The 22,500-nt window shown below is 41.8% G+C and overlaps 1 protein-coding gene across 1 annotated transcript in view; it reads right to left on the bottom strand.

Annotated features, from left to right (window-relative positions):
- The window catches only part of LOC128377507 (serine/threonine-protein kinase D3-like), a 65,284-nt gene that overhangs the window by 25,429 nt on the left and 17,355 nt on the right, over positions 1-22,500 (bottom strand). Inside the window, exons 2-4 of the mRNA XM_053337460.1 lie at positions 16,040-16,178; positions 12,142-12,273; positions 654-811 (exon numbers count right to left, since the gene is read on the bottom strand). Of these exons, the coding sequence (XP_053193435.1) occupies positions 654-811; positions 12,142-12,273; positions 16,040-16,178 (429 nt within the window). The remainder of the gene's footprint in view (positions 1-653; positions 812-12,141; positions 12,274-16,039; positions 16,179-22,500) is intronic.

The following is a 22,500-nucleotide window of genomic DNA, read 5'->3' as shown; positions in this document are numbered from 1 at the left end:
TTTGAATTGTGGAGCTAGGCTTCACAAACTGTGTTTCAAGATTTCTGTGTTCAGGATTTAGTGATTAGCATAAACCCGCCCCTGCTGCTGTAGAGGTATAAATACATTCAGCACACACTACTACTACTACTACAGTCTACAGTTAGCCAGTTAGCCAGTTAGCCACCGAGCTAGCAGCCGAGTTAGCCGCCGAGCTAGCAGCTGAGTTAGCAGCAGAAAACTCTCAAACGTAGCGTCCATGTTTCTGGTAGAGGTGGTGACTTTGATTGACAGGTGACACTTGTTAGGGGGCGGGGCTTCAGCGGACTCGGTGGCCACGCCCACAGCGTTTGGGAGCAGAGAAAGAGGCTGATTTTTACACAACTTTGAAGCCTAATTTCATATATTTGACGATTTTTTTAATCATTCAAATTTGGCAGGGTGGTTAACAACACACTTTCCTGTGGTATGTCAAACTCAGAACACATATTTATTCTTACTTTACACGGACTTTAAGTAGGATTGTAAATGCGGGATAAAGTATTTTTCCATTGCAGTTCACCTAACGAGTTTCCTGAGAGTCGAACACACCGAACAGTCGATTGATTTAAAAGGAAACGCCAGCAGCTGTGATTGACTGAACGTAGAGAATCACATGACGGCAGTGAACCTACCTCCTCCTGCGGCGTCGGCGTGAACTCGGTGGAAGGCGGCCGAGCGACGGACATGACGGCGCCCGACAGCGAGACGTTGGACAGCCGCCTCTTCTTCACTCCGCTGCAGTTGTTGGGGATCTTGAACGCGCATCGTTTGTGGTAGTTCAGTCCGCATCCTGCAGGGGGAGAAAGAGCATTATGTGTGTTATTATATTCATGTTATAAGATGTTTAATTCCTTATTATGTGTTTTATTTTAAATCTATTTCACTGATTCTGAATTTTAATTCCCTTAAACAGGCAACGTGCACCAGGAGATACACACTCTTTAACCTTCGTGTTGTCCTCCAGGGTCCTTCCTCTGTCCTTCCTTCCTTCCTTCCTTCCTTCCTTCCTCTGTCCTTCCTTCCTTCCTTCCTTCCTTCCTTCCTTCCTCTGTCCTTCCTTCCTTCCTTCCTTCCTCTGTCCTTCCTTCCTTCCTTCCTTCATCTGTCCGTCCTTCCTTCCTTCCTTCCTTCCTTCCTCAGATCTAAGTTCAGCTGTTAGGGTAAATGTTCCCTCCTTCTGTCCTTTCTTCCTTCCTTCATCTGTCCTTCCTTCCTTCATCTGTCCTTCCTTCCTTCCTCCATCCTTTCCTTCCTTCTACCCTCCTTTCCTTCCTACCTTCCTTCCTTTCCTTCCTTCTTCCTCCCTTCCTTCCTTCCCTTCCTCCCTCCTTTCCTTCCTTCTTCCCTCCTTTCCTTCCTTCCTACCTTCTTTCCTTCCTCCCTCCTTCCTTTCCTTCCTTCTTCCTCCCTTGCTTCCCTTCCTTCCTCCTTTCCTTCCTTCTTCCGTCCTTTCCTTCCTTATTCCGTCCTTTCCTTCCTTTCTTCCTCTGTCCTTCCTTCATTCCTTCCTCAGATCTAAGTTCAGCTGTTAGGGTAAATGTTCCCTCCTTCTGTCCTTTCTTCCTTCCTTCATCTGTCCTTCCTCCATCCTTTCCTTCCTTATTCCCTCCTTTCCTTCCTACCTTCCTTCCTTCTTCCCTCATTCCTTTCCTTCCTTCTTCCTCCCTTCCTTCCTTCCCTTCCTCCCTCCTTTCCTTCCTTCTTCCCTCCTTTCCTTCCTACCTCCCTCCTTCCTTTCCTTCCTTCTTCCTCCCTTCCTTCCCTTCCTCCTTCCCTTCCTCCCTCCTTTCCTTCCTTATTCCCTCCTTTCCTTCCTACCTTCCTTCCTTCCTCCCTCCTTCCTTTCCTTCCTTCTTCCTCCCTTGCTTCCCTTCCTTCCTCCTTTCCTTCCTTCTTCCATCCTTTCCTTCCTTCCTTCCTCTGTCCTTCCTTCCTTCCTTCCTCAGATCTAAGTTCAGCTGTTAGGGTAAATGTTCCCTCCTTCTGTCCTTTCTTCCTTCCTTCATCTGTCCTTCCTTCCTTCATCTGTCCTTCCTTCCTTCCTCCATCCTTTCCTTCCTTCTACCCTCCTTTCCTTCCTACCTTCCTTCCTTTCCTTCCTTCTTCCTCCCTTCCTTCCTTCCCTTCCTCCCTCCTTTCCTTCCTTCTTCCCTCCTTTCCTTCCTTCCTACCTTCTTTCCTTCCTCCCTCCTTCCTTTCCTTCCTTCTTCCTCCCTTGCTTCCCTTCCTTCCTCCTTTCCTTCCTTCTTCCGTCCTTTCCTTCCTTATTCCGTCCTTTCCTTCCTTTCTTCCTCTGTCCTTCCTTCATTCCTTCCTCAGATCTAAGTTCAGCTGTTAGGGTAAATGTTCCCTCCTTCTGTCCTTTCTTCCTTCCTTCATCTGTCCTTCCTCCATCCTTTCCTTCCTTATTCCCTCCTTTCCTTCCTACCTTCCTTCCTTCTTCCCTCATTCCTTTCCTTCCTTCTTCCTCCCTTCCTTCCTTCCCTTCCTCCCTCCTTTCCTTCCTTCTTCCCTCCTTTCCTTCCTACCTCCCTCCTTCCTTTCCTTCCTTCTTCCTCCCTTCCTTCCCTTCCTCCTTCCCTTCCTCCCTCCTTTCCTTCCTTATTCCCTCCTTTCCTTCCTACCTTCCTTCCTTCCTCCCTCCTTCCTTTCCTTCCTTCTTCCTCCCTTGCTTCCCTTCCTTCCTCCTTTCCTTCCTTCTTCCATCCTTTCCTTCCTTCCTTCCTCTGTCCTTCCTTCCTTCCTTCCTCAGATCTAAGTTCAGCTGTTAGGGTAAATGTTCCCTCCTTCTGTCCTTTCTTCCTTCCTTCATCTGTCCTTCATCTGTCCTTCCTCCATCCTTTCCTTCCTCCTTCCTTTCCTTCCTTCTTCCTCCCTTCCTTCCCTTCCTCCCTCCTTTCCTTCCTTATTCCCTCCTTTCCTTCCTACCTTCCTTCCTTCCTCCCTCCTTCCTTTCCTTCCTTCTTCCTCCCTTCCTTCCCTTCCTCCCTCCTTTCCTTCCTTATTCCCTCCTTTCCTTCCTTATTCCCTCCTTTCCTTCCTTCCTACCTTCCTTCCTTCCTCCTTCCTTCCTCCCTTGCTTCCCTTCCTTCCTCCTTTCCTTCCTTCTTTCATCCTTTCCTTCCTTCCTTCCTCAGATCTAAGTTCAGCTGTTAGGGTAAATGTTCCCTCCTTCTGTCCTTTCTTCCTTCCTTCATCTGTCCTTCCTTCCTTCCTCCATCCTTTCCTTCCTTCTTCCCTCCTTTCCTTCCTACCTTCCTTCCTTCCTCCCTCCTTCCTTTCCTTCCTTCTTCCTCCCTTCCTTCCCTTCCTCCCTCCTTTCCTTCCTTATTCCCTCCTTTCCTTTCCTTCCTTCTTCCTCCCTTCCTTCCCTTCCTCCCTCCTTTCCTTCCTTATTCCCTCCTTTCCTTCCTACCTTCCTTCCTCCCTCCTTTCCTTTCCTTCCTTCTTCTTCCCTTCCTTCCCTTCCTCCCTCCTTTCCTTCCTTATTCCCTCCTTTCCTTCCTTCCTACCTTCCTTCCTTCCTCCCTCCTTCCTTTCCTTCCTTCTTCCTCCCTTGCTTCCCTTCCTTCCTCCTTTCCTTCCTTCTTCCATCCTTTCCTTCCTTCCTTCCTCTGTCCTTCCGTCCTTCCTTCCTCAGATCTAAGTTCAGCTGTTAGGGTAAATGTTCCCTCCTTCTGTCCTTTCTTCCTTCCTTCATCTGCCTTTCCTTCCTTCTTCCCTCCTTTCCTTCCTTCTTCCCTCCTTTCCTTCCTACCTTCCTTCCTTCCTCCCTCCTTCCTTTCCTCCCTTCCTCCCTCCTTTCCTTCCTTATTCCCTCCTTTCCTTCCTTCCTACCTTACTTCCTTCCTCCCTCCTTCCTTTCCTTCCTTCTTCCTCCCTTGCTTCCCTTCCTTCCTCCTTTCCTTCCTTCTTCCTCCCTTCCTACCCTTCCTCCCTCCTTTCCTTCCTTATTCCCTCCTTTCCTTCCTACCTTCCCTCCTTCCTCCCTCCTTCCTTTCCTTACCTTCTTCCTCCCTTGCTTCCCTTCCTTCCTCCTTTCCTTCCTTCTTCCATCCTTTCCTTCCTTCCTTCTTTCCTTCATTCCTTCCTTACTTGAGGTGCAAATGACATAACTAGTAAGGTCTGTTTAAGGGTTAAATCAAACTGAGCTGTTCAGAAGTTGCTCGACAAGTCAAATGTGATTGATTTGTTGCAACCTTTCATGGTTTCAGGCTCAGGTGCAGAGCTCAGAGATGACTGGAAATCATTTTAAACTCAAACTGAAACAGATTTAAGACACAGATCAGTCATGAGGCTCGTTTTATGAAACTTTTGATGCATCATCGCTCGTCAATCGTCTGTTTCGAGAGTATTTTATTGTTTTATTGTTGAGTTTTATGCATTTTTAAAGGTCAATCAATGGATCAGGGCTGCAACTAATGATTATTTTCTTTTTTCTTTTATATTATTATTAGATTTTTTTTTGCCTTTTATTGAACAGTTGGTGACAGAGAGGCCGACAGGAAAGAAAGAGAGAGAGAAATTGGTACAACATGCAACATGAGGTCCTTTGCCAACTCAAACCAGGGATGTTGCAGATGTAAGACATACGCTGGAACACAAGAGCGCTCCTAATTATCATTTTCATTATTATGATTCATTAATTTGTCAGAGTTTTTTTAATTAATTCATACATTTTTTCATCAAATGTCTTGTTTTGTCTACAGTCCAAAGATTATTCAGTTTATGGTCACGGAGGACTAAAGAAATGAGAAGATATTCACATTTTAGTCGCTGAGATCAACAGGCAGCGTGCACCAGGAGATACAGACTATTTAACTTCCTGTTAGGATGGTTAAGGTTAAGGTGGTTGTTTAACCCTCCTGTTGTCCTTGAAGAAGGAAGGAAGGAAAGGAGGGAGGAAGGAGGGAAGGAAGGAGGAAGGAAAGGAGGGAGGAAGGAGGGAGGGAGGACGGAAAGGAGGAAGGAAGGAAAGGAGGGAGGAAGGAAGAAAAGGAGGGAGGAAAGAAGAAAGGACGGAGGAAGGAAAGGAGGGAAGGAGGGAGGAAAGAAAGAAGGAAGGAGGGAGGAAGGAGGACGGAAAGGAGGAAGGAAGGAAAGGAGGGAGGAAAGAAGAAAGGAGGGAGGAAAGAAGAAAGGAGGGAGGAAAGGAGGGAGGAAGGAGGAAGGAAGGAAAGAAGGAAGGAGGAAGGAAAGGAGGGAGGAAGGAGGACGGAAAGGAGGAAGGAAGGAAAGGAGGGAGGAAAGAAGAAAGGAGGGAGGAAAGAAGAAAGGAGGGAGGAAGGAGGGAAGGAGGACGGAAAGGAGGAAGGAAGGAAAGGAGGGAGGAAGGAAGGAAAGGAGGGAGGAAGGAAGAAAAGAAGGGAGGAAAGAAGAAAGGAGGGAGGAAGGAAAGGAGGGAAGGAGGGAGGAAAGAAAGAGAGAAGGAGGGAGTAAGGAATAAGGAAAAAGGAGGGAGGAAAGAAGGAAGGGAAGAAGGAAAGAGGGAGGAAAAAAGAGCAAAGGAGGGAAAGAAGGAACAGTCAAAACGGACGGGGTCAATTTGACCCGGGAGGACGACACAAGGGTTAAATGTATATGTACCTTATATTGGTAGAATTGAAGCTTGTGGTAGTTATAAAATTATATCAGTTTAGAAACTAGTATTAATGAGCAGAATGAATCACTTTACTATGTTAAATAACACATTTAACCCTTTATTGGGCAAATAATTATATTTGGTTACTTCTGTAAATATCCCAAAATATCCTTCCTTCCTCCTTCCTTCTTTCCTTCCTTCCTTTCCTTCCTCCCTGCCTTCTTTCTTCCCTTCCTCTTTTCCTTTCTCCCTCCCTCGTTCCTTATTTCCTCCGTCCTTCCTTCCTTTCCTTCCTTCCATCTGTCCTTCCTCCCTCCCTCCTTCTCTCCTCCCTCCCTTCCTTTCCTTCCTTCCATCTGTTCTTCCTCCCTCCCTTCTTCTCTCCTCCCTTCCTTCTTTCCTTCCTCCCTTCCTTTCCTTCCTTCCTTCCTTCTTTCTTCCCTTCCTCCCTCCCTCCTTCTCTCTTTCTTTCCTCCGCCCTACCATCCTTCCTTCCTTCCTTCCTTCCTCCCTCCCTTCCTACCTCCCTTCCATCATTCCTCCCTCCTTCCTTCCTCCCTTCCATCATTCCTTCCTTCAGCATTTCAATGAGTGCCCTATAAAGGGTTAAGTGTTTTACCATTATCACCATTGTATGCCCTAATAAGGGCAACACATCCTGGTGGAGACACAACTCATAAAATCCAAAATATATTAAAGATATGAGTGGAAACGTTTTACTTTAGGTGCAAATGACATAACTAGTAACATCAAATTATGTTTTTTACATCTCATTTTCCACTCCTGCCTGTTTAAGGGTTAAGATATTTCTTTCTTTAAAAATGATTCAAAGTGATTGATGTTGATGTTTTCATTCCTGTAACTCATTTATGTGTCAGAGTGATCAGAACTTCATCGTCGATATGTGACTGTTCTCTGAAACGTCCTCGTTGCTTCTTTCAGTTCATCAGATGTTTAAAAACCTTCCTCAGTGTTAACACATCTCTGCTGAAACTGAAGCTTCACACGGTTCAGATTTTAATCTTCTGTTTATGTGACTGATGCAACATCTCTGACTTTACCTTCAGAGTCACTGATCTCATCTTTAATCTGCACAATCTCTACATTTGCTGAAAGACAATATGACTGGATAGATTAACGATAGAGAGTTTTAAAATAACAAACTGATAAATACAATACTAATATAATAAAAAAGAACATAAATACATATTGAGGGTAAAGTCTGGGTGTTTTTGATGATTGCAGCAACCATAAAAAGGGCTGTTGATGATATTTGGACATCGTATCAGGTTTAATATAATTAATTTAAACTAAGTGAAAAATATATATAAATGATAGATTAAAAGAAAAGGCGAAAACTAAATAAAAACTAAAATGAACAATGCAAAACTAATTAAAACTAAACTTAATGCAGATCAAATCACTTCTTTTTCTCCCTTTTTACCGTCTTGTTCAGTTTGACTTCTTCTAATACCTGGAAAAATACAAATAAAACTACTTAATCACTTGTTAAACTCACTAAAACTAAACGGAAAAAATAAAAAATAAAAAACTGAAAAACTAAATAAAAATAAAAACTATAATAACCCTGCATCGTTTTGTGGAACCTAACTGGCAAAAAATAATTAATTAATTAATTAATTAAATGAAATCAATAATAATGAAATACAGAGAAATTTTCTTTTTTCATTAAAAAAATGACTTAAAATGATTAATTAATAATCAAAATAGTGAACTTATTAATGAATTGTGGCAGTTTAAATGAAGACACATGTGGAGTTAGATCATGTTTTATACTAATACCTGTACAAATAAACACTGATTGATTGATAGTACTGATATCAAACTGTAAAAACACTGAATACTCACTAACTACACATCACTAGACACAGATTAATGTGGACATAATGCATCTTCTAAGCATACTGACATATACACGAGGATAAAGACAGAAACTGGAGTACTTTGGGAAACCAGTTAAACTTTAAAACTGTATTTAAAAAGTGTTTTCATTAAAAAATAACCTGTTTGGTTCAGTTTAACCCTCCTGTTGTCCTTGAGTCAAGAAAGGAAGGGAGGGAGGAAGAAAGAAGGAAGGAAGAAGGAAGGAAAGGAGGGAGGAAGGAAGGAGGGAAGGAAGGAAAGGAGGGAAGAAGGAAGGAGGGAAGAAGGAAGGAAAGGAGGGAGGGAGGAAAGACGACAGGAGGGAGGAAAGAAAGAAAGAGAGAAGGAGGGAAGGAAGGAAAGGAGGAAAGGAGGGAATAAAGAAGGAAGGAGGGAATAAAGAAGGAAGGAGGGAGGGAGGAAAGACGACAGGAGGGAGGAAAGAAAGGAAGGGAAGGAGGGAGGAAAGGAGGGAGGGAGGAGGGAGGAAGGAAGGAGGGAAGGAAGGAAAGGAGGGAAGAAGGAAGGAGGGAGGGAGGAAAGACGACAGGAGGGACGAAAGAAAGAAAGAGAGAAGGAGGGAAGGAAGGAAAGGAGGAAAGGAGGGAATAAAGAAGGAAGGAGGGAAGGAGGAAAGACGACAGGAGGGAGGAAAAAAAGGAAGGGAAGGAGGGAGGAAAGAAGGACGGAAGGAGGGAAGGAAGAAGGAAAGGAGGGAGGAAAGAAGGAAGGAAGGAGGGAAGGAATGAGGAAAGAAGGAACAGTCAAAACGGCGGGGGTCAATTTGACCCGGGAGGACGACACAAGGGTTAATCAAACTCTGGTGCGGACTAAACAACACAGTGATGTCTTTATCTTCACTGTTTTATCCAAGACTGCATGAAGAAAACTAATAACTATAAGAATAAATAATTGTTAATATCTTCTATCTAACCGGTGACATGATGCCCACATTGTGTAGTCAGCTCAGGATTAGTCAGTAATGTTTAATTAGATGCTTTTAATTGTCTAAAAAATCTGATTTACAGTGATGATAAAAAGCTTTCTTCTTCTTCTTCTTCTTCTTCTTCTTCTTCTTCTTCTTCTTCTCCTTCTCCTTCTTCTTCTTCTTCTTCTTCTTCTTCTTCTTCTTCCTCTTCTTCTTCCTCCTCCTCCTCCGTGACTGTGTTTCATGTCCTTGTCTGGATTGAATAAAGTCTTCCTTTTTTAACTCTTTCAACCTCCAAAAAAAAAAAAAAAAAAAAAAATCCAAAAGTTATATAAGCCGGAAGCCGTATCTCTGCCCTGACAGACACATCAAGCGTCTCCTTTTTCTCTCCTCTTGGCATCACTACAGTTAAAGACTCGCGGAGCTCGGAGCTTTTTTTTTTTTTTTTTGAGCGTCGGCCCGAGATCGGGAGACTTGAAAGACGAGGCTCTTTGAAAAATAGTCGCAGGAAGTCACCAACTCAATGAAGACATCCTGCTTGTACAGTCGCCGCGGCTTTGATTCAGGCCTGAAAAACCAGTGTGTGAAAATGTGTGTGTTGGACTTGTCTGTGTCTGTGTGTGTGTGTGTTGGACTTGTGTGTGTGTGTGTGTGTGTGTTGGACGTGTGCCTGGACGCTCCGGGTCAGCGTGGACGTGTCAGGGATCAAAGCCAGCAGCTCACAACCTCAGATTAAATAAAAAACCTTATCAAAACATGACATCACTCTCGAGTCCGTCCAAGAAACTGAATGAAAGTCAGACCTGTCCACGTTTCAAAAGGATCAGATTTTTTTTTTTTTCTTCTGTTATCCGTCGTCAGGGGCAAAGACAGACAACGGTTGGATCCGTCGTCAGGGGCAACGGCGAGGGTTGGATGATGACGTTGCCCCTGCTCAGGTTTGTTTAGTTTGCTTCACATCCACGACGTCTGTTAAACTCGTTAAACTCTTGATTTCTCTGACATCACCGCAGACGAGCTGGCAGCGAACTCCGCTTCCTCTCGTAACTCGTTTTAATTGACAGGAAGCTTTTTTTCTGAATAGTTTTTAACAACCAGACATCCTGAAGACGTATTGCTGCTGATGAGTTAATCGCCTTCGCTGTTGACACCTGTTTGGGACTTGTTTGTTTTTTCTGAACCGAGCGTCCGTCGTCTTCTTTTTTTTTCCCGTCTTCTCTGCGTCTCTGCAGGTGATTAAAAGCGATCGGATGTGTGAAGAGAAGTCGACCATTCGTCTTCATTTCAATAAAAAGTTGCTCATCTGGTTTAAATGATGACAAAGTTCTCCAGGCGTTTTTTTTTTGGGGCTCACAGTGTTTGGAGTATTATAGTCTGACTCAAACCAGCTGAGTACACACACAAAATTAGAGCTGGGAATTGAAGATTTTATTGATACTAATGTGCCAGTGTCGATTCTGCTTATCTGTCCGATTCTTTATCAGTTCTTTGTGTGGAAAAGAAAAGTTGAAAACAGATTTCCAGTGACTAGTAAGGTAAGATAAATGATCCGCAGCCAAAAGTTATCTTCATTAATTAATGAATTAAGCATCTTACAGTCTCCTGCCTGTATGAGAATAATAAAATATGTCACTGTTATTAATGTTAATGTCATATATCCATCATTGGAGAGCAGCTTCTCTTTACTTACATGTGATTTTATTGATATTAACCCTTAAACAGACAACATGCACCAGGAGATACAGACTCTTTAACCTTCCTGTTGTCCTCCCGGGTCCTTCCTCTGTCCTTCCTTCCTTCCTTCCTTCATCTGTCCTTCCTTCCTTCCTTCCTCAGATCTAAGTTCAGCTGTTAGGGTAAATGTTCCCTCCTTCTGTCCTTTCTTCCTTCCTTCATCTGTCCTTCCTTCCTTCCTTCCTTCCTTCCTTCCCTTCTTCCCTCCTTTCCTTCCTTCTTCCTCCTTTCCTTCCCTTCCTCCCTCCTTTCCTTCCTTCTTCCCTCCTTTCCTTCCTACCTTCCTTCCTTCCTCCCTCCTTCTTTTCCTTCCTTCTTCCTCCCTCCTTTCCTTCCTTCCTTCCTTCCTTCCTCCCTCCTTCCTTTCATTCCTTCTTCCTCCCTTGCTTCCCTTCCTTCCTCCTTTCCTTCCTTCCTTCCTTACTTGAGGTGCAAATGACATAACTAGTAAGGTCTGTTTAAGGGTTAATGCCATTTTCAATTCTGCATATCAGTCCGATTCTTTTATTATCACCTTTCTCACAACAAAAACTAAACATACAGTACATTAGCTTCATTAAAGTAGAATTTATGTTGTATTGGATTACATTACATTAAACAGGTGTTTCTAATAAAGTGCTGCTACTGTTTCTCACACTGAGCTGCCATCTTGTTTTCACTTCATTCATTAACATTAATGTTAATGTCATATATCCAGCATTGGAGAGCAGCTTCTCTTTACTTAACATGTGATTTTATTGATATTAATGCCATTTTCAATTCTGCATATCAGTCCGATTCTTTATGAGTACTTTATAGGAATAAAAAGTAGGCCTACGCAGGTTTTCAGTGACAACACAACTGTTTCATTATCTATCTTTGGGTGGCGGTGGTGAACTGGAGTGCTGGTGTTCCTCGTATTTTATCCACCGCATTAAAACACATGAGAAGCATTTATCAATATAATGAACTCCAGGACACCAACAGCACCTATTATAACCTCAGTAACAAGCATTAAGTAGAATTATCACCATTAAACATATATCAGCTTAATTTAAGTAGAATTTATGTTGTATTGGATTACATTACATTAAACAGGTGTTTCTAATAAAGTGCTGCTACTGTTTCTCACACTGAGCTGCCATCTTGTTTCACTTCATTCATTCAGTCTGACACCATCGTCATATCGAGCTTCTCACAAACCCAAAAACCAACTGAAACCCACAAAGACTGAGCAGACCACCGACTGACGACTGGCACTGATTTTTCACTCTTAGACAGTCAGGAAGGAGCAAAAAAAAACCCCCCAACTTACGGCTGAGTATTATCACACAGAGAAGAGAAAACACACTGAAATCACAACTCTGTAAGTAACCGCCGGATATCCTGCAAAAAAACTACTAGTTTGAGTGAGAAGAAGAAGAAATGGACGTAACATCCGTGACGTCACCCATTGGTTTGTGGACTGCTGCTCGGAAGCCAATAGTCTCGAATCTGGGCAGCGCCATCTTGAAAATTTCAGGTGCATGCTGGGAAAAATAAAAACACGGCTTCTACTTATATGAGCATGAGGCTGGGTCATGGGCGGAGCGGGGAGGTTGCTATGGTTGCGAGGGCTGGATATCGAGGACATTGGTCAATCAACCTGTCAATCAGGACGTAGCCACGCCCTAATGCATACCCTGCTTTATCGTCACATATAAAATCAGGGAGGCCAAAATGTCCCAAATGAACATCATACTGCATTGAAGAAGGCTTTAAACTAGCGATTGAGACCATAAACACATTTTGAAAACGTTTACTGAGGTTAGAAACCAAGTGAGAAGTTGGTGAATTCTCCATTGACTTGTATAGAGACGGTCGCCCCCTGGTGGCCTTTTGATAGAATGCAGCTCTAAGTTACTTCCACGTTGGCCTCATTTGAGAGGACTGGAGCTCCCCGCCAGGTTTAAAGTGCACAGTCATTACAACGTGACCTGAAAACTGAGTGTTAGCAGCGTTAGCATCTTCTTACCTTCACATTTGAGGCCTTGGCGGACGAGCCCCCACAGCATTTCCCCGCAGTCATCGCAGAAGGCCGGAGCCTTATAGGAGTGGACGTACAGCGTGTGAGGCCTGATCTGGAAGTCCTCGGCCGTGGCGAGAGCTGGAAACGAGAAAAAACAAAAGAGACGTTTTCAGTTGAATGTTGAATAAAACCTCACAGACTCTGCTCAGACACCAGAGTTCATTAGTTACTTCCTTTGTTGGTTTTTCCTTTCTTGTGGTTTTTACTGTGATCAGGAAGATTTCTTGTTTATAAAAGTCTCCAAATGTCCTTTTTGGAAATCCGCCTGGACCTTTTCATGAATGAAACCCTTGTAGGATTGTCTTCTTCAGATGTGAGGCAGGTTTTTATTTTCTCAGTCCTTCACAGACAAAGATGCAGACGGTTAATTAGAAGTTTTTATTTCAGCTGGGCAACATTTTTTCAGTTTTCTCTGACTTCAAAGACCTTTTCCTCTGTTTCTGACACTTCCATGTGAAACTTTTGGAGGTGTCCTGTCCTGAAAATATCGTCTTTATGCATATAGTCACTGCTGTTGACTAGCTGCTTTATGCATTTATTTTGTGTCATAACCCTCATCATGATCACATCTCTCCTGTTTTAACCTCTTTACATTCGCTCCAACTATGTTTTTGATCCTATTGATTACTTCTAAGGCTCTTCATGGCCTTTCTCACAGCTATATCTCTGACCTTTTTAGTGCCATATGTGCCAGTAGCTCTTTTATCTCTTCCACAGTCCTGGCTGAAAACTAAAAGGGAGAGAGTGTTTGCAGTCAGAGCTCCGAGAAGAAATCAGGTCGGCTGAATCACTGATCTCTCTTTTAAGTCTCTTCTTAAAAACAGACTTTTATCTCAAAGCCTTTTTAGCATTTTATTTGAGTTTTAATTTTCCTTGCATTGCTTTTATCTCCTTTTTTTAATAGTGGTTTATATATTCTTGCCTTGTTCCTACACTGAATTGGTTTCACTTGTTCTTTTTTATGATTTGTGTATGTAGTTAGTTAGTTTAGCAGCTTTATTGTCATTATATTGAGGGTCAGATAACAATATAACTAAATTTATATAGCACTCCCTGAGCCATAAAACATTTAGGACAGTGAAAAACTATTTGAGATATAAATAAAACATTGATAACAGCATGGCTATAAAGGCAATAAAGTCTAATATGCAATATAAAAAGGTGCAAACAGCAGCCATGTGTAAACACAGATTTTGGAAAGTGCTCTATATTTTTAATAACAGTGAAAATTAGTGATATCCTAATTAAGTTTTGTTGCCTTAGATCCATTTAAAAAGTGCGTTGTTCAGATGAGATCAGCTCCAGTCTGATTCAAGTTAAAAAAAAATGTCTGATTTAGTTCTTCCGGAGATAAGTTGAGGCTTTTTTGGGAGTAATTTGGAGCTAAATTGGCTTCAGACTGGAGAAGTGAAGGCTGCAGTTTGACCTGTTCAACCTTTACAGTAGTTCTGTCATTAATAAACTTCCGTATAATCAGATGCAGGTTCCTTCCTCTGGCTGTTGTGGTTTTTGCAGGTGCTTGTTTGTTTTCTCAGTAATAAAACTCAATGTGTGAAGCTTTAACAGAGGTTACAGGTTACAGCTTTACTGACTGACTCGCAGCTGCAGCGGAGCCCAAAAAGAAAAATAATGGCAGCAGACGTTTGTATTTAAAGCTTATTTCTCTTTATAGCAGCTCTCCAGTGCCAGCCATGTTTGATAGAGTTGTGTTATAATGTGCAGAATAAGTCAAACGAGCCGAGGTCTGCAGGGTTTTTGCAGCAGCAGCAGCAGCAGCAGGAGGAGGAACAGGAAGTGGTCTCGGGTTTGAGCTCGATGCGGTTCCTCTCCTGTGTCATTTAAAGCCGAGAGCTGCCTCTGCTCTGCGTCTGGCTGTTCAGCTGGTAAGGTGTCAGTTTTAAGAGTTTTTTTTTCTTCTACTTCTTAAAAGCTCAGCCTGTCGACGCGGCTCAGGAAATGACAATCCTATACACAATATTATGGTTGAAGCGTGCAGGGCGACACCGCGGCGGAGGAAACGCGATCTGGGCTGACCTCATCGCTCTTCCTCCGATTAACAAGAGAGTCAGACGCAGAGACAAAAACAAACAATAAAAATACAAATGCACTGCCAACCTGTAACTTTAGAGTCATAATGTGAATAATAATGGTGCTGCTAATAGTCATCATATTAAAATGTTACATCTATCTATGTTGCTGCATAGTTTGACCTCAATAAAACACAATGTGATTTATATATATGTTACTTTTTTTACTATTTAAGTACATGTGATTAATATTATTAGTGTTAAAACTCTACAGTTCTGGTTCACAGTGGTATTATTCTTACTTTTGCTCCTTAAAAGTCCCAGAAACATCAAACTGGCAGCTGCTAGAAGAGCAGATAAAGTTTTAAAGAGACTGAAACTAAACCAGAGGAGATAAAAATGTCTTCATTCTTTATTAGAGGAAGTAAAAGTAATGATACTACTGTGTAAAATACAGAAAAATGTACTATAAGTATCAAAAGTCTGCAGTAAGTATTAAAAGTACTGCAGTATTATGAGTGATGTAGTATGCAGTATTACAGTAAAAGTAGTGATATATTATTATATATGACATCATTAGATTAGAAGTTTATACTACTTTATATACAGTTAGCTAGTTTACACTACTTTATATACAGTTAGCTAGTTTATGCTACTTTATATACAGTTAGCTAGTTTATGCTACTTTATATACAGTTAGCTAGTTTATACTACTTTATATACAGTTAGCTAGTTTATACTACTTTATATACAGTTAGCTAGTTTATACTACTTTATATACAGTTAGCTAGTTTACACTACTTTATATACAGTTAGCTAGTTTATACTACTTTATATACAGTTAGCTAGTTTATACTACTTTATATACAGTTAGCTAGTTTACACTACTTTATATACAGTTAGCTAGTTTATACTACTTTATATACAGTTAGCTAGTTTATACTACTTTATATACAGTTAGCTAGTTTATACTACTTTATATACAGTTAGCTAGTTTACACTACTTTATATACAGTTAGCTAGTTTATACTACTTTATATACAGTTAGCTAGTTTATACTACTTTATATATAGTTAGCTAGTTTACACTACTTTATATACAGTTAGCTAGTTTATACTACTTTATATACAGTTAGCTAGTTTACACTACTTTATATACAGTTAGCTAGTTTATAATACTTTATATACAGTTAGCTAGTTTATACTACTTTATATACAGTTAGCTAGTTTATACTACTTTATATATAGTTAGCTAGTTTACACTACTTTATATACAGTTAGCTAGTTTATACTACTTTATATACAGTTAGCTAGTTTACACTACTTTATATACAGTTAGCTAGTTTATACTACTTTATATATAGTTAGCTAGTTTACACTACTTTATATACAGTTAGCTAGTTTATACTACTTTATATACAGTTAGCTAGTTTACACTACTTTATATACAGTTAGCTAGTTTATAATACTTTATATACAGTTAGCTAGTTTATACTACTTTATATACAGTTAGCTAGTTTATACTACTTTATATATAGTTAGCTAGTTTACACTACTTTATATACAGTTAGCTAGTTTATACTACTTTATATACAGTTAGCTAGTTTACACTACTTTATATACAGTTAGCTAGTTTATACTACTTTATATACAGTTAGCTAGTTTACACTACTTTATATACAGTTAGCTAGTTTACACTATTTTATATACTACAGTTAACTAGTTTAGTCCAGTGGTTCCCAACCTAGGGGTGGGGCCCCTCCAAAGGGTCAGCAGATAGATGTGAGGGGTCGGAGGTAATAATCATTAGTTTCTTACCGGAAAGCACCACCTCCACCAGGTCGCCCTCGTGGATCTCCTCTGGTGACGTCAGACGCTGCAGGATGTTGTCCGAGCTCAGGTCATGACGGAAGAGAAGGATCTTGTCGTACATCCCGAAAAATCCACATTCAGGGAACTGAGGAAGAAGAAGAGGAGGAAGAGGTTTCATATAGATTCAGAGAGAAGCTGCTGCTGCTTGTAAAAGGAAACTTTACCCAAACTTAACTCATCAAGGAAGTCCAAAAAACACCTTTAAATGAAACTTTGACCATGTTTAACTTCTGACATCATGACAGGAAATCACAGAAAGCTTTATGTAACATCAAAATGTTTCAGTGAATTTAAACTGCATCTCTCCAGAAGCCTTTGTCCTGAGTGTTACTTTACGGTGTCATGATAAATATGATAAATAAATATATTATTCACCCTTTCATTGTATTTGATTGTTTCATTGCTTTTGCCTTGTTATTCATGTTGAGTGGCTGCTGTAACACTTTAACCTCCTTTATGTTTAATTATGTACTCTACTCTTCCACCTGCCAGCCTCTGCTTTACATTTCTATGCTTTAACCCTCCTGTTGTGTTCGAGTCAAGGAAGGAAGGGAGGAAGAAGGAAGAAAAGGAGGGAGGGAGGGAGGAAGGAGGGAAGGAAGGGAGTAAAGGAAAGAAGGAAGGAAGGGAGTAAAGGAAAGAAGGCAGGAAGGAAGGAAGGAAGGAAGGAAGGAGAGAGAGAGGAAGGAACGACAGAAGGAAGAAAGGGGATGGAGGAAGGACGGAAGGAAGGGAGGTAAGGAAAAGAAAGAAGGAAGGGAGGAAGGAAGGACGGAGGAAAGAAGTAAGGAAGGAAGGAAGGTAGGAGGGAGGGAGGGAGGAAAGAAGGTAGGAGGGAGGGAGGAAGGAAGGAAAGAAGGACAGAGGAAAGAAGGAAGGACGGAGGAAAGAAGAAAGGGGGATGGAGGAAGGAAAGAAGGAAGGGAGTAAAGGAAAGAAGGAAGGAAGGAAGGAAGGGAGTAAAGGAAAGAAGGCAGGAAGGAAGGAAGGACGGAGGAAAGAAGTAAGGAAGGAAGGAAGGTAGGAGGGAGGGAGGGAGGAAAGAAGGTAGGAGGGAGGGAGGAAGGAAGGAAAGAAGGACAGAGGAAAGAAGGAAGGACGGAGGAAAGAAGAAAGGGGGATGGAGGAAGGAAAGAAGGAAGGGAGTAAAGGAAAGAAGGAAGGAAGGGAGTAAAGGAAAGAAGGCAGGAAGGAAGGAAGGACGGAGGAAAGAAGTAAGGAAGGAAGGAAGGTAGGAGGGAGGGAGGGAGGAAAGAAGGTAGGAGGGAGGGAGAAAGGAAGGAAAGAAGGACAGAGGAAAGAAGGAATGGATGAAGGAAGGACGGAGGAAAGAAGTAAGGAAGGAAAGAAGGAAAGGAGGAAAGAGAGAAGAAGGAAAGAAAGAGAGAAGGAGAGAGGAAGGACAGATGGAAGGAAAGAAGGAAGGAAGGAAGGAAGGAAGGAAGGAAGGAAGGAAGGAACAGTCAAAACAGACGGGGTCAATTTGACCCGAGAGGACGACAGGAATCTTAAACTAATAAAAACACATTTGAACCAATGAAAACAAATAAAAGCATGAAGACTTTAACTGACGTGTCTATTAAATGACGTCATACAGTATATCTGACATAGTTCGACACTAAAAGGCGGAGTAGGAGAACAAATTCGGCTCATATTCATATATCATAAAGTCTTGACGTCTTCGATTCGGTGCCGTCCTGACGTTAACCATTACGTGACCCATTTCATATGAAGCCCAGGTGATGAAGCAGCTTCACAGAAACGCCACACGGGGAAACTACCAAGCAGCCAGACGCTGAAATGTTGTGACTGTGGTTACTGAATCAGTTTCCACTTCAGTCTGGTTTTTAAAAAGTGTGTTTTAAAGAAGCAGCAGCCGCAGCCACAGCATCATCAGGTACTGTACTGTGTTACTTTTTCTTTTTCCAAAACAACACAGGAGGGTTTCCCAGAAGCTCCCGTACAAAGCTCCGTCACTGTTTATAAGAAACCTTCAATATCACGTAAAGCCTGCTTCTCTAGTTCCCCACCGACCAAACGGAGAAACCAGAAGATTAAGTCACTGATTTTTATTAAGAGATTTCATCCAAGAGTGAAAAAGAGTAAACTACGGCATCAAATAAGGGTCAAAAATGCTGTGCCAATCGCTCAGCTATGAAGACAAATTCGGTAGAGATTAATCAATGAATCAATGAATCAATTAGTTTCCAACTCTGAAAGGTAACTGCCAACTATTTTGATAATCAAACTCACTCAAAGTCACTGATTTTTATTACAAGATTTCATGCAAGAGTGAAAAAGAGTAAACTACGGCATCAAATAAGGGTCAATAAACATGCTGTGCCAATTGCTCGCACATGTCTTATTCAGCTGTGGAGACAAATTCAGTAGAGATTAATCAATTAATCAATTAGTTGCCAACTATTTTGATCATCAATGAATCATCGTGAGTCATTTTTTTAAAGCCAAAAATGTCCAAATTGTCTGATTCCAGCTTCTTAAATATGAATATGTTCTAGTTTCTTTACTCTTCTGAGACAGTAAACTGAATATCTTTTAATTTGTGGACTAAATGAGACATTTGAAGACGTCATGTTGAGCTTTTGGAAACACTCATTGATATTTCTCATGCATTTTCTGACTTTATAGATGAAACAACTTATCGATTAATCAAGAAGATGACGTCTCGTTTGCAGCCCCTTCAGGGTCACATATACAGCGTGGGAACTTTGAGCGCCGAGTTTCACAGGCTGTTTTTTTTTTTTTCTTCGAATCTGAAGGCAGGCGTACACAAACTGGTTTTCATTTCTAATTTGTGTAAAATCACCACTGATATGATTTGCTCACAGATTTCAATCACAGGTTTTCAGTTTCAAATGAATCTAGAAGAAAACGAATAATTTAAGTAGCATTTTTTGAGTCAAACACTAAAAACGAGGGCAGAAATACGTCAAATTCACTGCTTCGTATACTGTATTATGGTACATTGAAGCCTTGTGTGTTGTGATAAAGTGTGAGAGGAGGATTTGGGGGTTCGGCAGCCTCTGCAGCCTGCAGACGGGCGACAGGCGGCAGGCGGAGCAGCTTCCTGCCCCGAGCTGCTCTCTGTGTGTTAGCAGGATGTTAGCAGTGTGCAGGGAGCATGCAGCATGGATCCTGCAGCGAGAGCACTGACAGCAGGAAACCCAACCGACAGGTGACGAGGCACGAGCTGCAAGGATAGGGCTAGACGTACCCCACACACACACACAGTCTCTCACACACACACACACACACACACACACACAGTCTCTCACACACACAAACACACACACACACACACAAACACACACACAAACACACACACACACACACACAGGCACTGTAAGTCTGTCATGAATTATGTCTGAGGTCCTGTTACTGACACCCTGCAGCGAAGGTGGAAGTTTGGTTTTTACTGTGTAGGGACTTTTTTTTTTTTTTTTAAATAGGTGTGTAGGTGTGTGTATATATGTGTGTGTGTGTGTGTGTGTGTGTGTGTGTGTGTGTGTGTGTGTGTACTTGCTCTATCTCTGTTTTCGCTTTCATACAGACACACATAAAGAACCTGACTCTACCAAATGTTTTGTTTTATTGAATTTGTATTTGCTGACTCGCCTGAAACCAGAGATGTAACTTGATTTTTTAATTTTTTTATTCTTTTATTTAAAGATTTTTATTAAGCAGTAAACAGACAGGAAACATGGGAGAGAGAGGGGGGGGTGTGACATGCAGCAAAGGACCTCCGGCCAGGATTCGAACCGGGGTCGGCTGCGTACATGGCATGCGCTCTAACCACTCGACCACCTGCAAGCTCGTAACTTGATTTTTTTTGACTGATTTTATTTTATTGATTTAAACCTGAGACTAAAATTAATAATTAAAACTGACATATTATAGACCATCAGAGTAGACCTGTTGCTCTCATTAAAACAACTGTCTGCTGCACAGTTTTCAAACCTCACCTGAGATTTAGTTTGTTTATTGACGTCTTTGAGTCATTTCTAAATCTTCTACTTTATTATTAAACTCTTGGTTACACCTTTCACGATGACGTCACAGCTCCTTCCTTCCTTCCTTCCTTCCTTCCTTCTTTCCTTCTCTCTTTCTTTCCTTCCTCTCACTTTCCTCTCTTCCTTCCTCCCTCCCTCCTCCCTCCCTTTCTTCTTTCCTCTGTCCTTCTTTCCTCTTTTCCTTTTTCCCTCTCTCCCTCCCTCCTTCCTTCTTTCCTTCTTCCATCCTACCTTTCTTCCTTCCTTCCTTCTTTCCTCCATCCTTCCTTCCTCCTGTCCCTCCTTCCTTCCCCCCTCCTTTCCATCCTTCTTTCCTCCTCCTCCTTCCTCCTCTTAATTATTGCAACATCTCTCTTCTTGCTTTAGTTTTTTATTGTTTTATTTAGTCTGGCAATTTTTGAATCAGATTTGTTGATTGTTGTGTTATTTTTGAATTATTACTGATTAAAATAGTTAATTTTCCTCTTTTTTTTTAATGAGAAAATGAGAAAAAACCTCATCCTCCAATTAAATGTGGAGAAGAAAGAAGAATTAAACTAATAAACGACGATGTTTAAAAGACGTAATTAAAGAAAAACACATTGAGACAAACTACTCTGAGTCTGCAGACATGAAACCACAAGAGAGAGAAATCCTCCACGTGGACCGGATACACTTTTTACACTTTTTTTTTTTTTTTTTTGGGCGTCGTCCAATCACGTTGTAGCGTCGTCGGTCAGCTGCTGCGTTCTCCGAGGTGAACACTGAGCGCTCCGCTAATGGACGCAGTGTGTTTAATACACACTGATCCCCTTTTTATAGTTAATCCTCCATTAACCAGGCTTAACCCACACACACACACACACACACACACACACACACACACACACACACACACACACAGACATGCACACACACACACACAGAGACATGCACACACACACACAGAGAGAGAGACACACACACACACACACAGAGACATACAGTACATACACACACAGAGAGAAACACACACAGACACACAGAGATACACACACACACACACACACACACACACACAGGGACAGAGACACACATACAAACACACACACACAAACACAGACACACACAGGGACAGAGACACACACACACTCACACACACACACACACACACACACTCTTCTCCAAACTGAACCAGATTTTCATCGACTCCACCGTCTGATTCTTATCATCAAAAGGTCACAGAGCTCAAACCCTCCAGGGCCCGATGTCGTGACCTTTAACCCCCCCCCCCGAGCAGGAGTAGGAGACATCCCTCTTCTGTCGGTGCTGGGTCTTGTTTTCGTTTGAGCCGCGGGGGGGGAGGGGGGGGGGGCGGAGGGGCCATTATCAGAGACTAAGAGTTCATAGAGTAATAATAATAATCCTGATTCTGAAACGGGAGGAGAGCTGAGTCTACATCCGACTCTCACACACACACACACACACACACACACACACACACAGGCACAGACACACATACACACACACACACACTGCTTCATGAAGTTTATGATACAACAGGAGTTATAGTTTTACTTTAGGAGCCAAATTATTGAGTTTGACAACATTCAAGAGTCAACACGAGTCAAGGAAGGAAGGAAGGAAGGGAGGGAGGGAGGAAGGAAGGAGGAAAGGAAGGGGAAATAAGAAAGAAGGAAGGAAGGAAAGGAGGGAGGAAGGAAGGAGGAAAGGAAGAAGGGAAAAAAGTAAAGAGGGAGGAAAGTAAAGAGGGAAGGAGGGAGGGAGGAAAGAAGGAAGGGAGGAAGGAATAAGGAAGGAAAGGAGGGAGGAAGGAAGGAAGGGAGGAAAGGAAAGGAAAGAAGGAAGAAGGAAGGAGGGAGGAAGGGAGGAAGGAAGAAGGAAGGAAAGGAGGGAGGAAGAAAAGAAGGAAGGGAGGAAGGAATAAGGAAGGAAAGGAAGGAGGAAGGAAAGGAGGGAAGAAAAGGGGATGGAGTAAGTACAGACGTAAGGAAGGAAGGGAGGGAGGAAAGAAGGATTAGACGGGGTCAATTTGACCCGGGAGGACGACACAAAGGGTTAAACACTGAATCCCTCGTCTGTTCTCTTCTCTTATTGTTTTTTTTGGTTTCTCTCTTTGCTCACGAGTCGACCATCTTCACCTTTTCACCTCTTTGACTGTTTAAATTCTCTTTTTAAACTTAAATACATCTACTGTGACTTTCACTGCAAGCACAGTAAGAGCAGGAGGAACGTCCATTTCTCACCTTCGTCTTTCATGACTTCAACTAACTGATTTTATTCTCACTTCCTTCAATTACTGTCAATGTGTTGAATGTGTGTCCTAAATCATGCAACATGGCTCCTTTTTGTCACCTTTATTTAAAAAAATCTAAACTAATTTCTGTTCTTATAAAA

This window comes from Scomber japonicus, chromosome 17 (assembly GCF_027409825.1).
Source record: "Scomber japonicus isolate fScoJap1 chromosome 17, fScoJap1.pri, whole genome shotgun sequence".
Taxonomy (NCBI): domain Eukaryota; kingdom Metazoa; phylum Chordata; class Actinopteri; order Scombriformes; family Scombridae; genus Scomber; species Scomber japonicus.
Note: the sequence above shows the minus strand (reverse complement) of the source record. Positions and strands in the feature narration are given on the sequence as shown.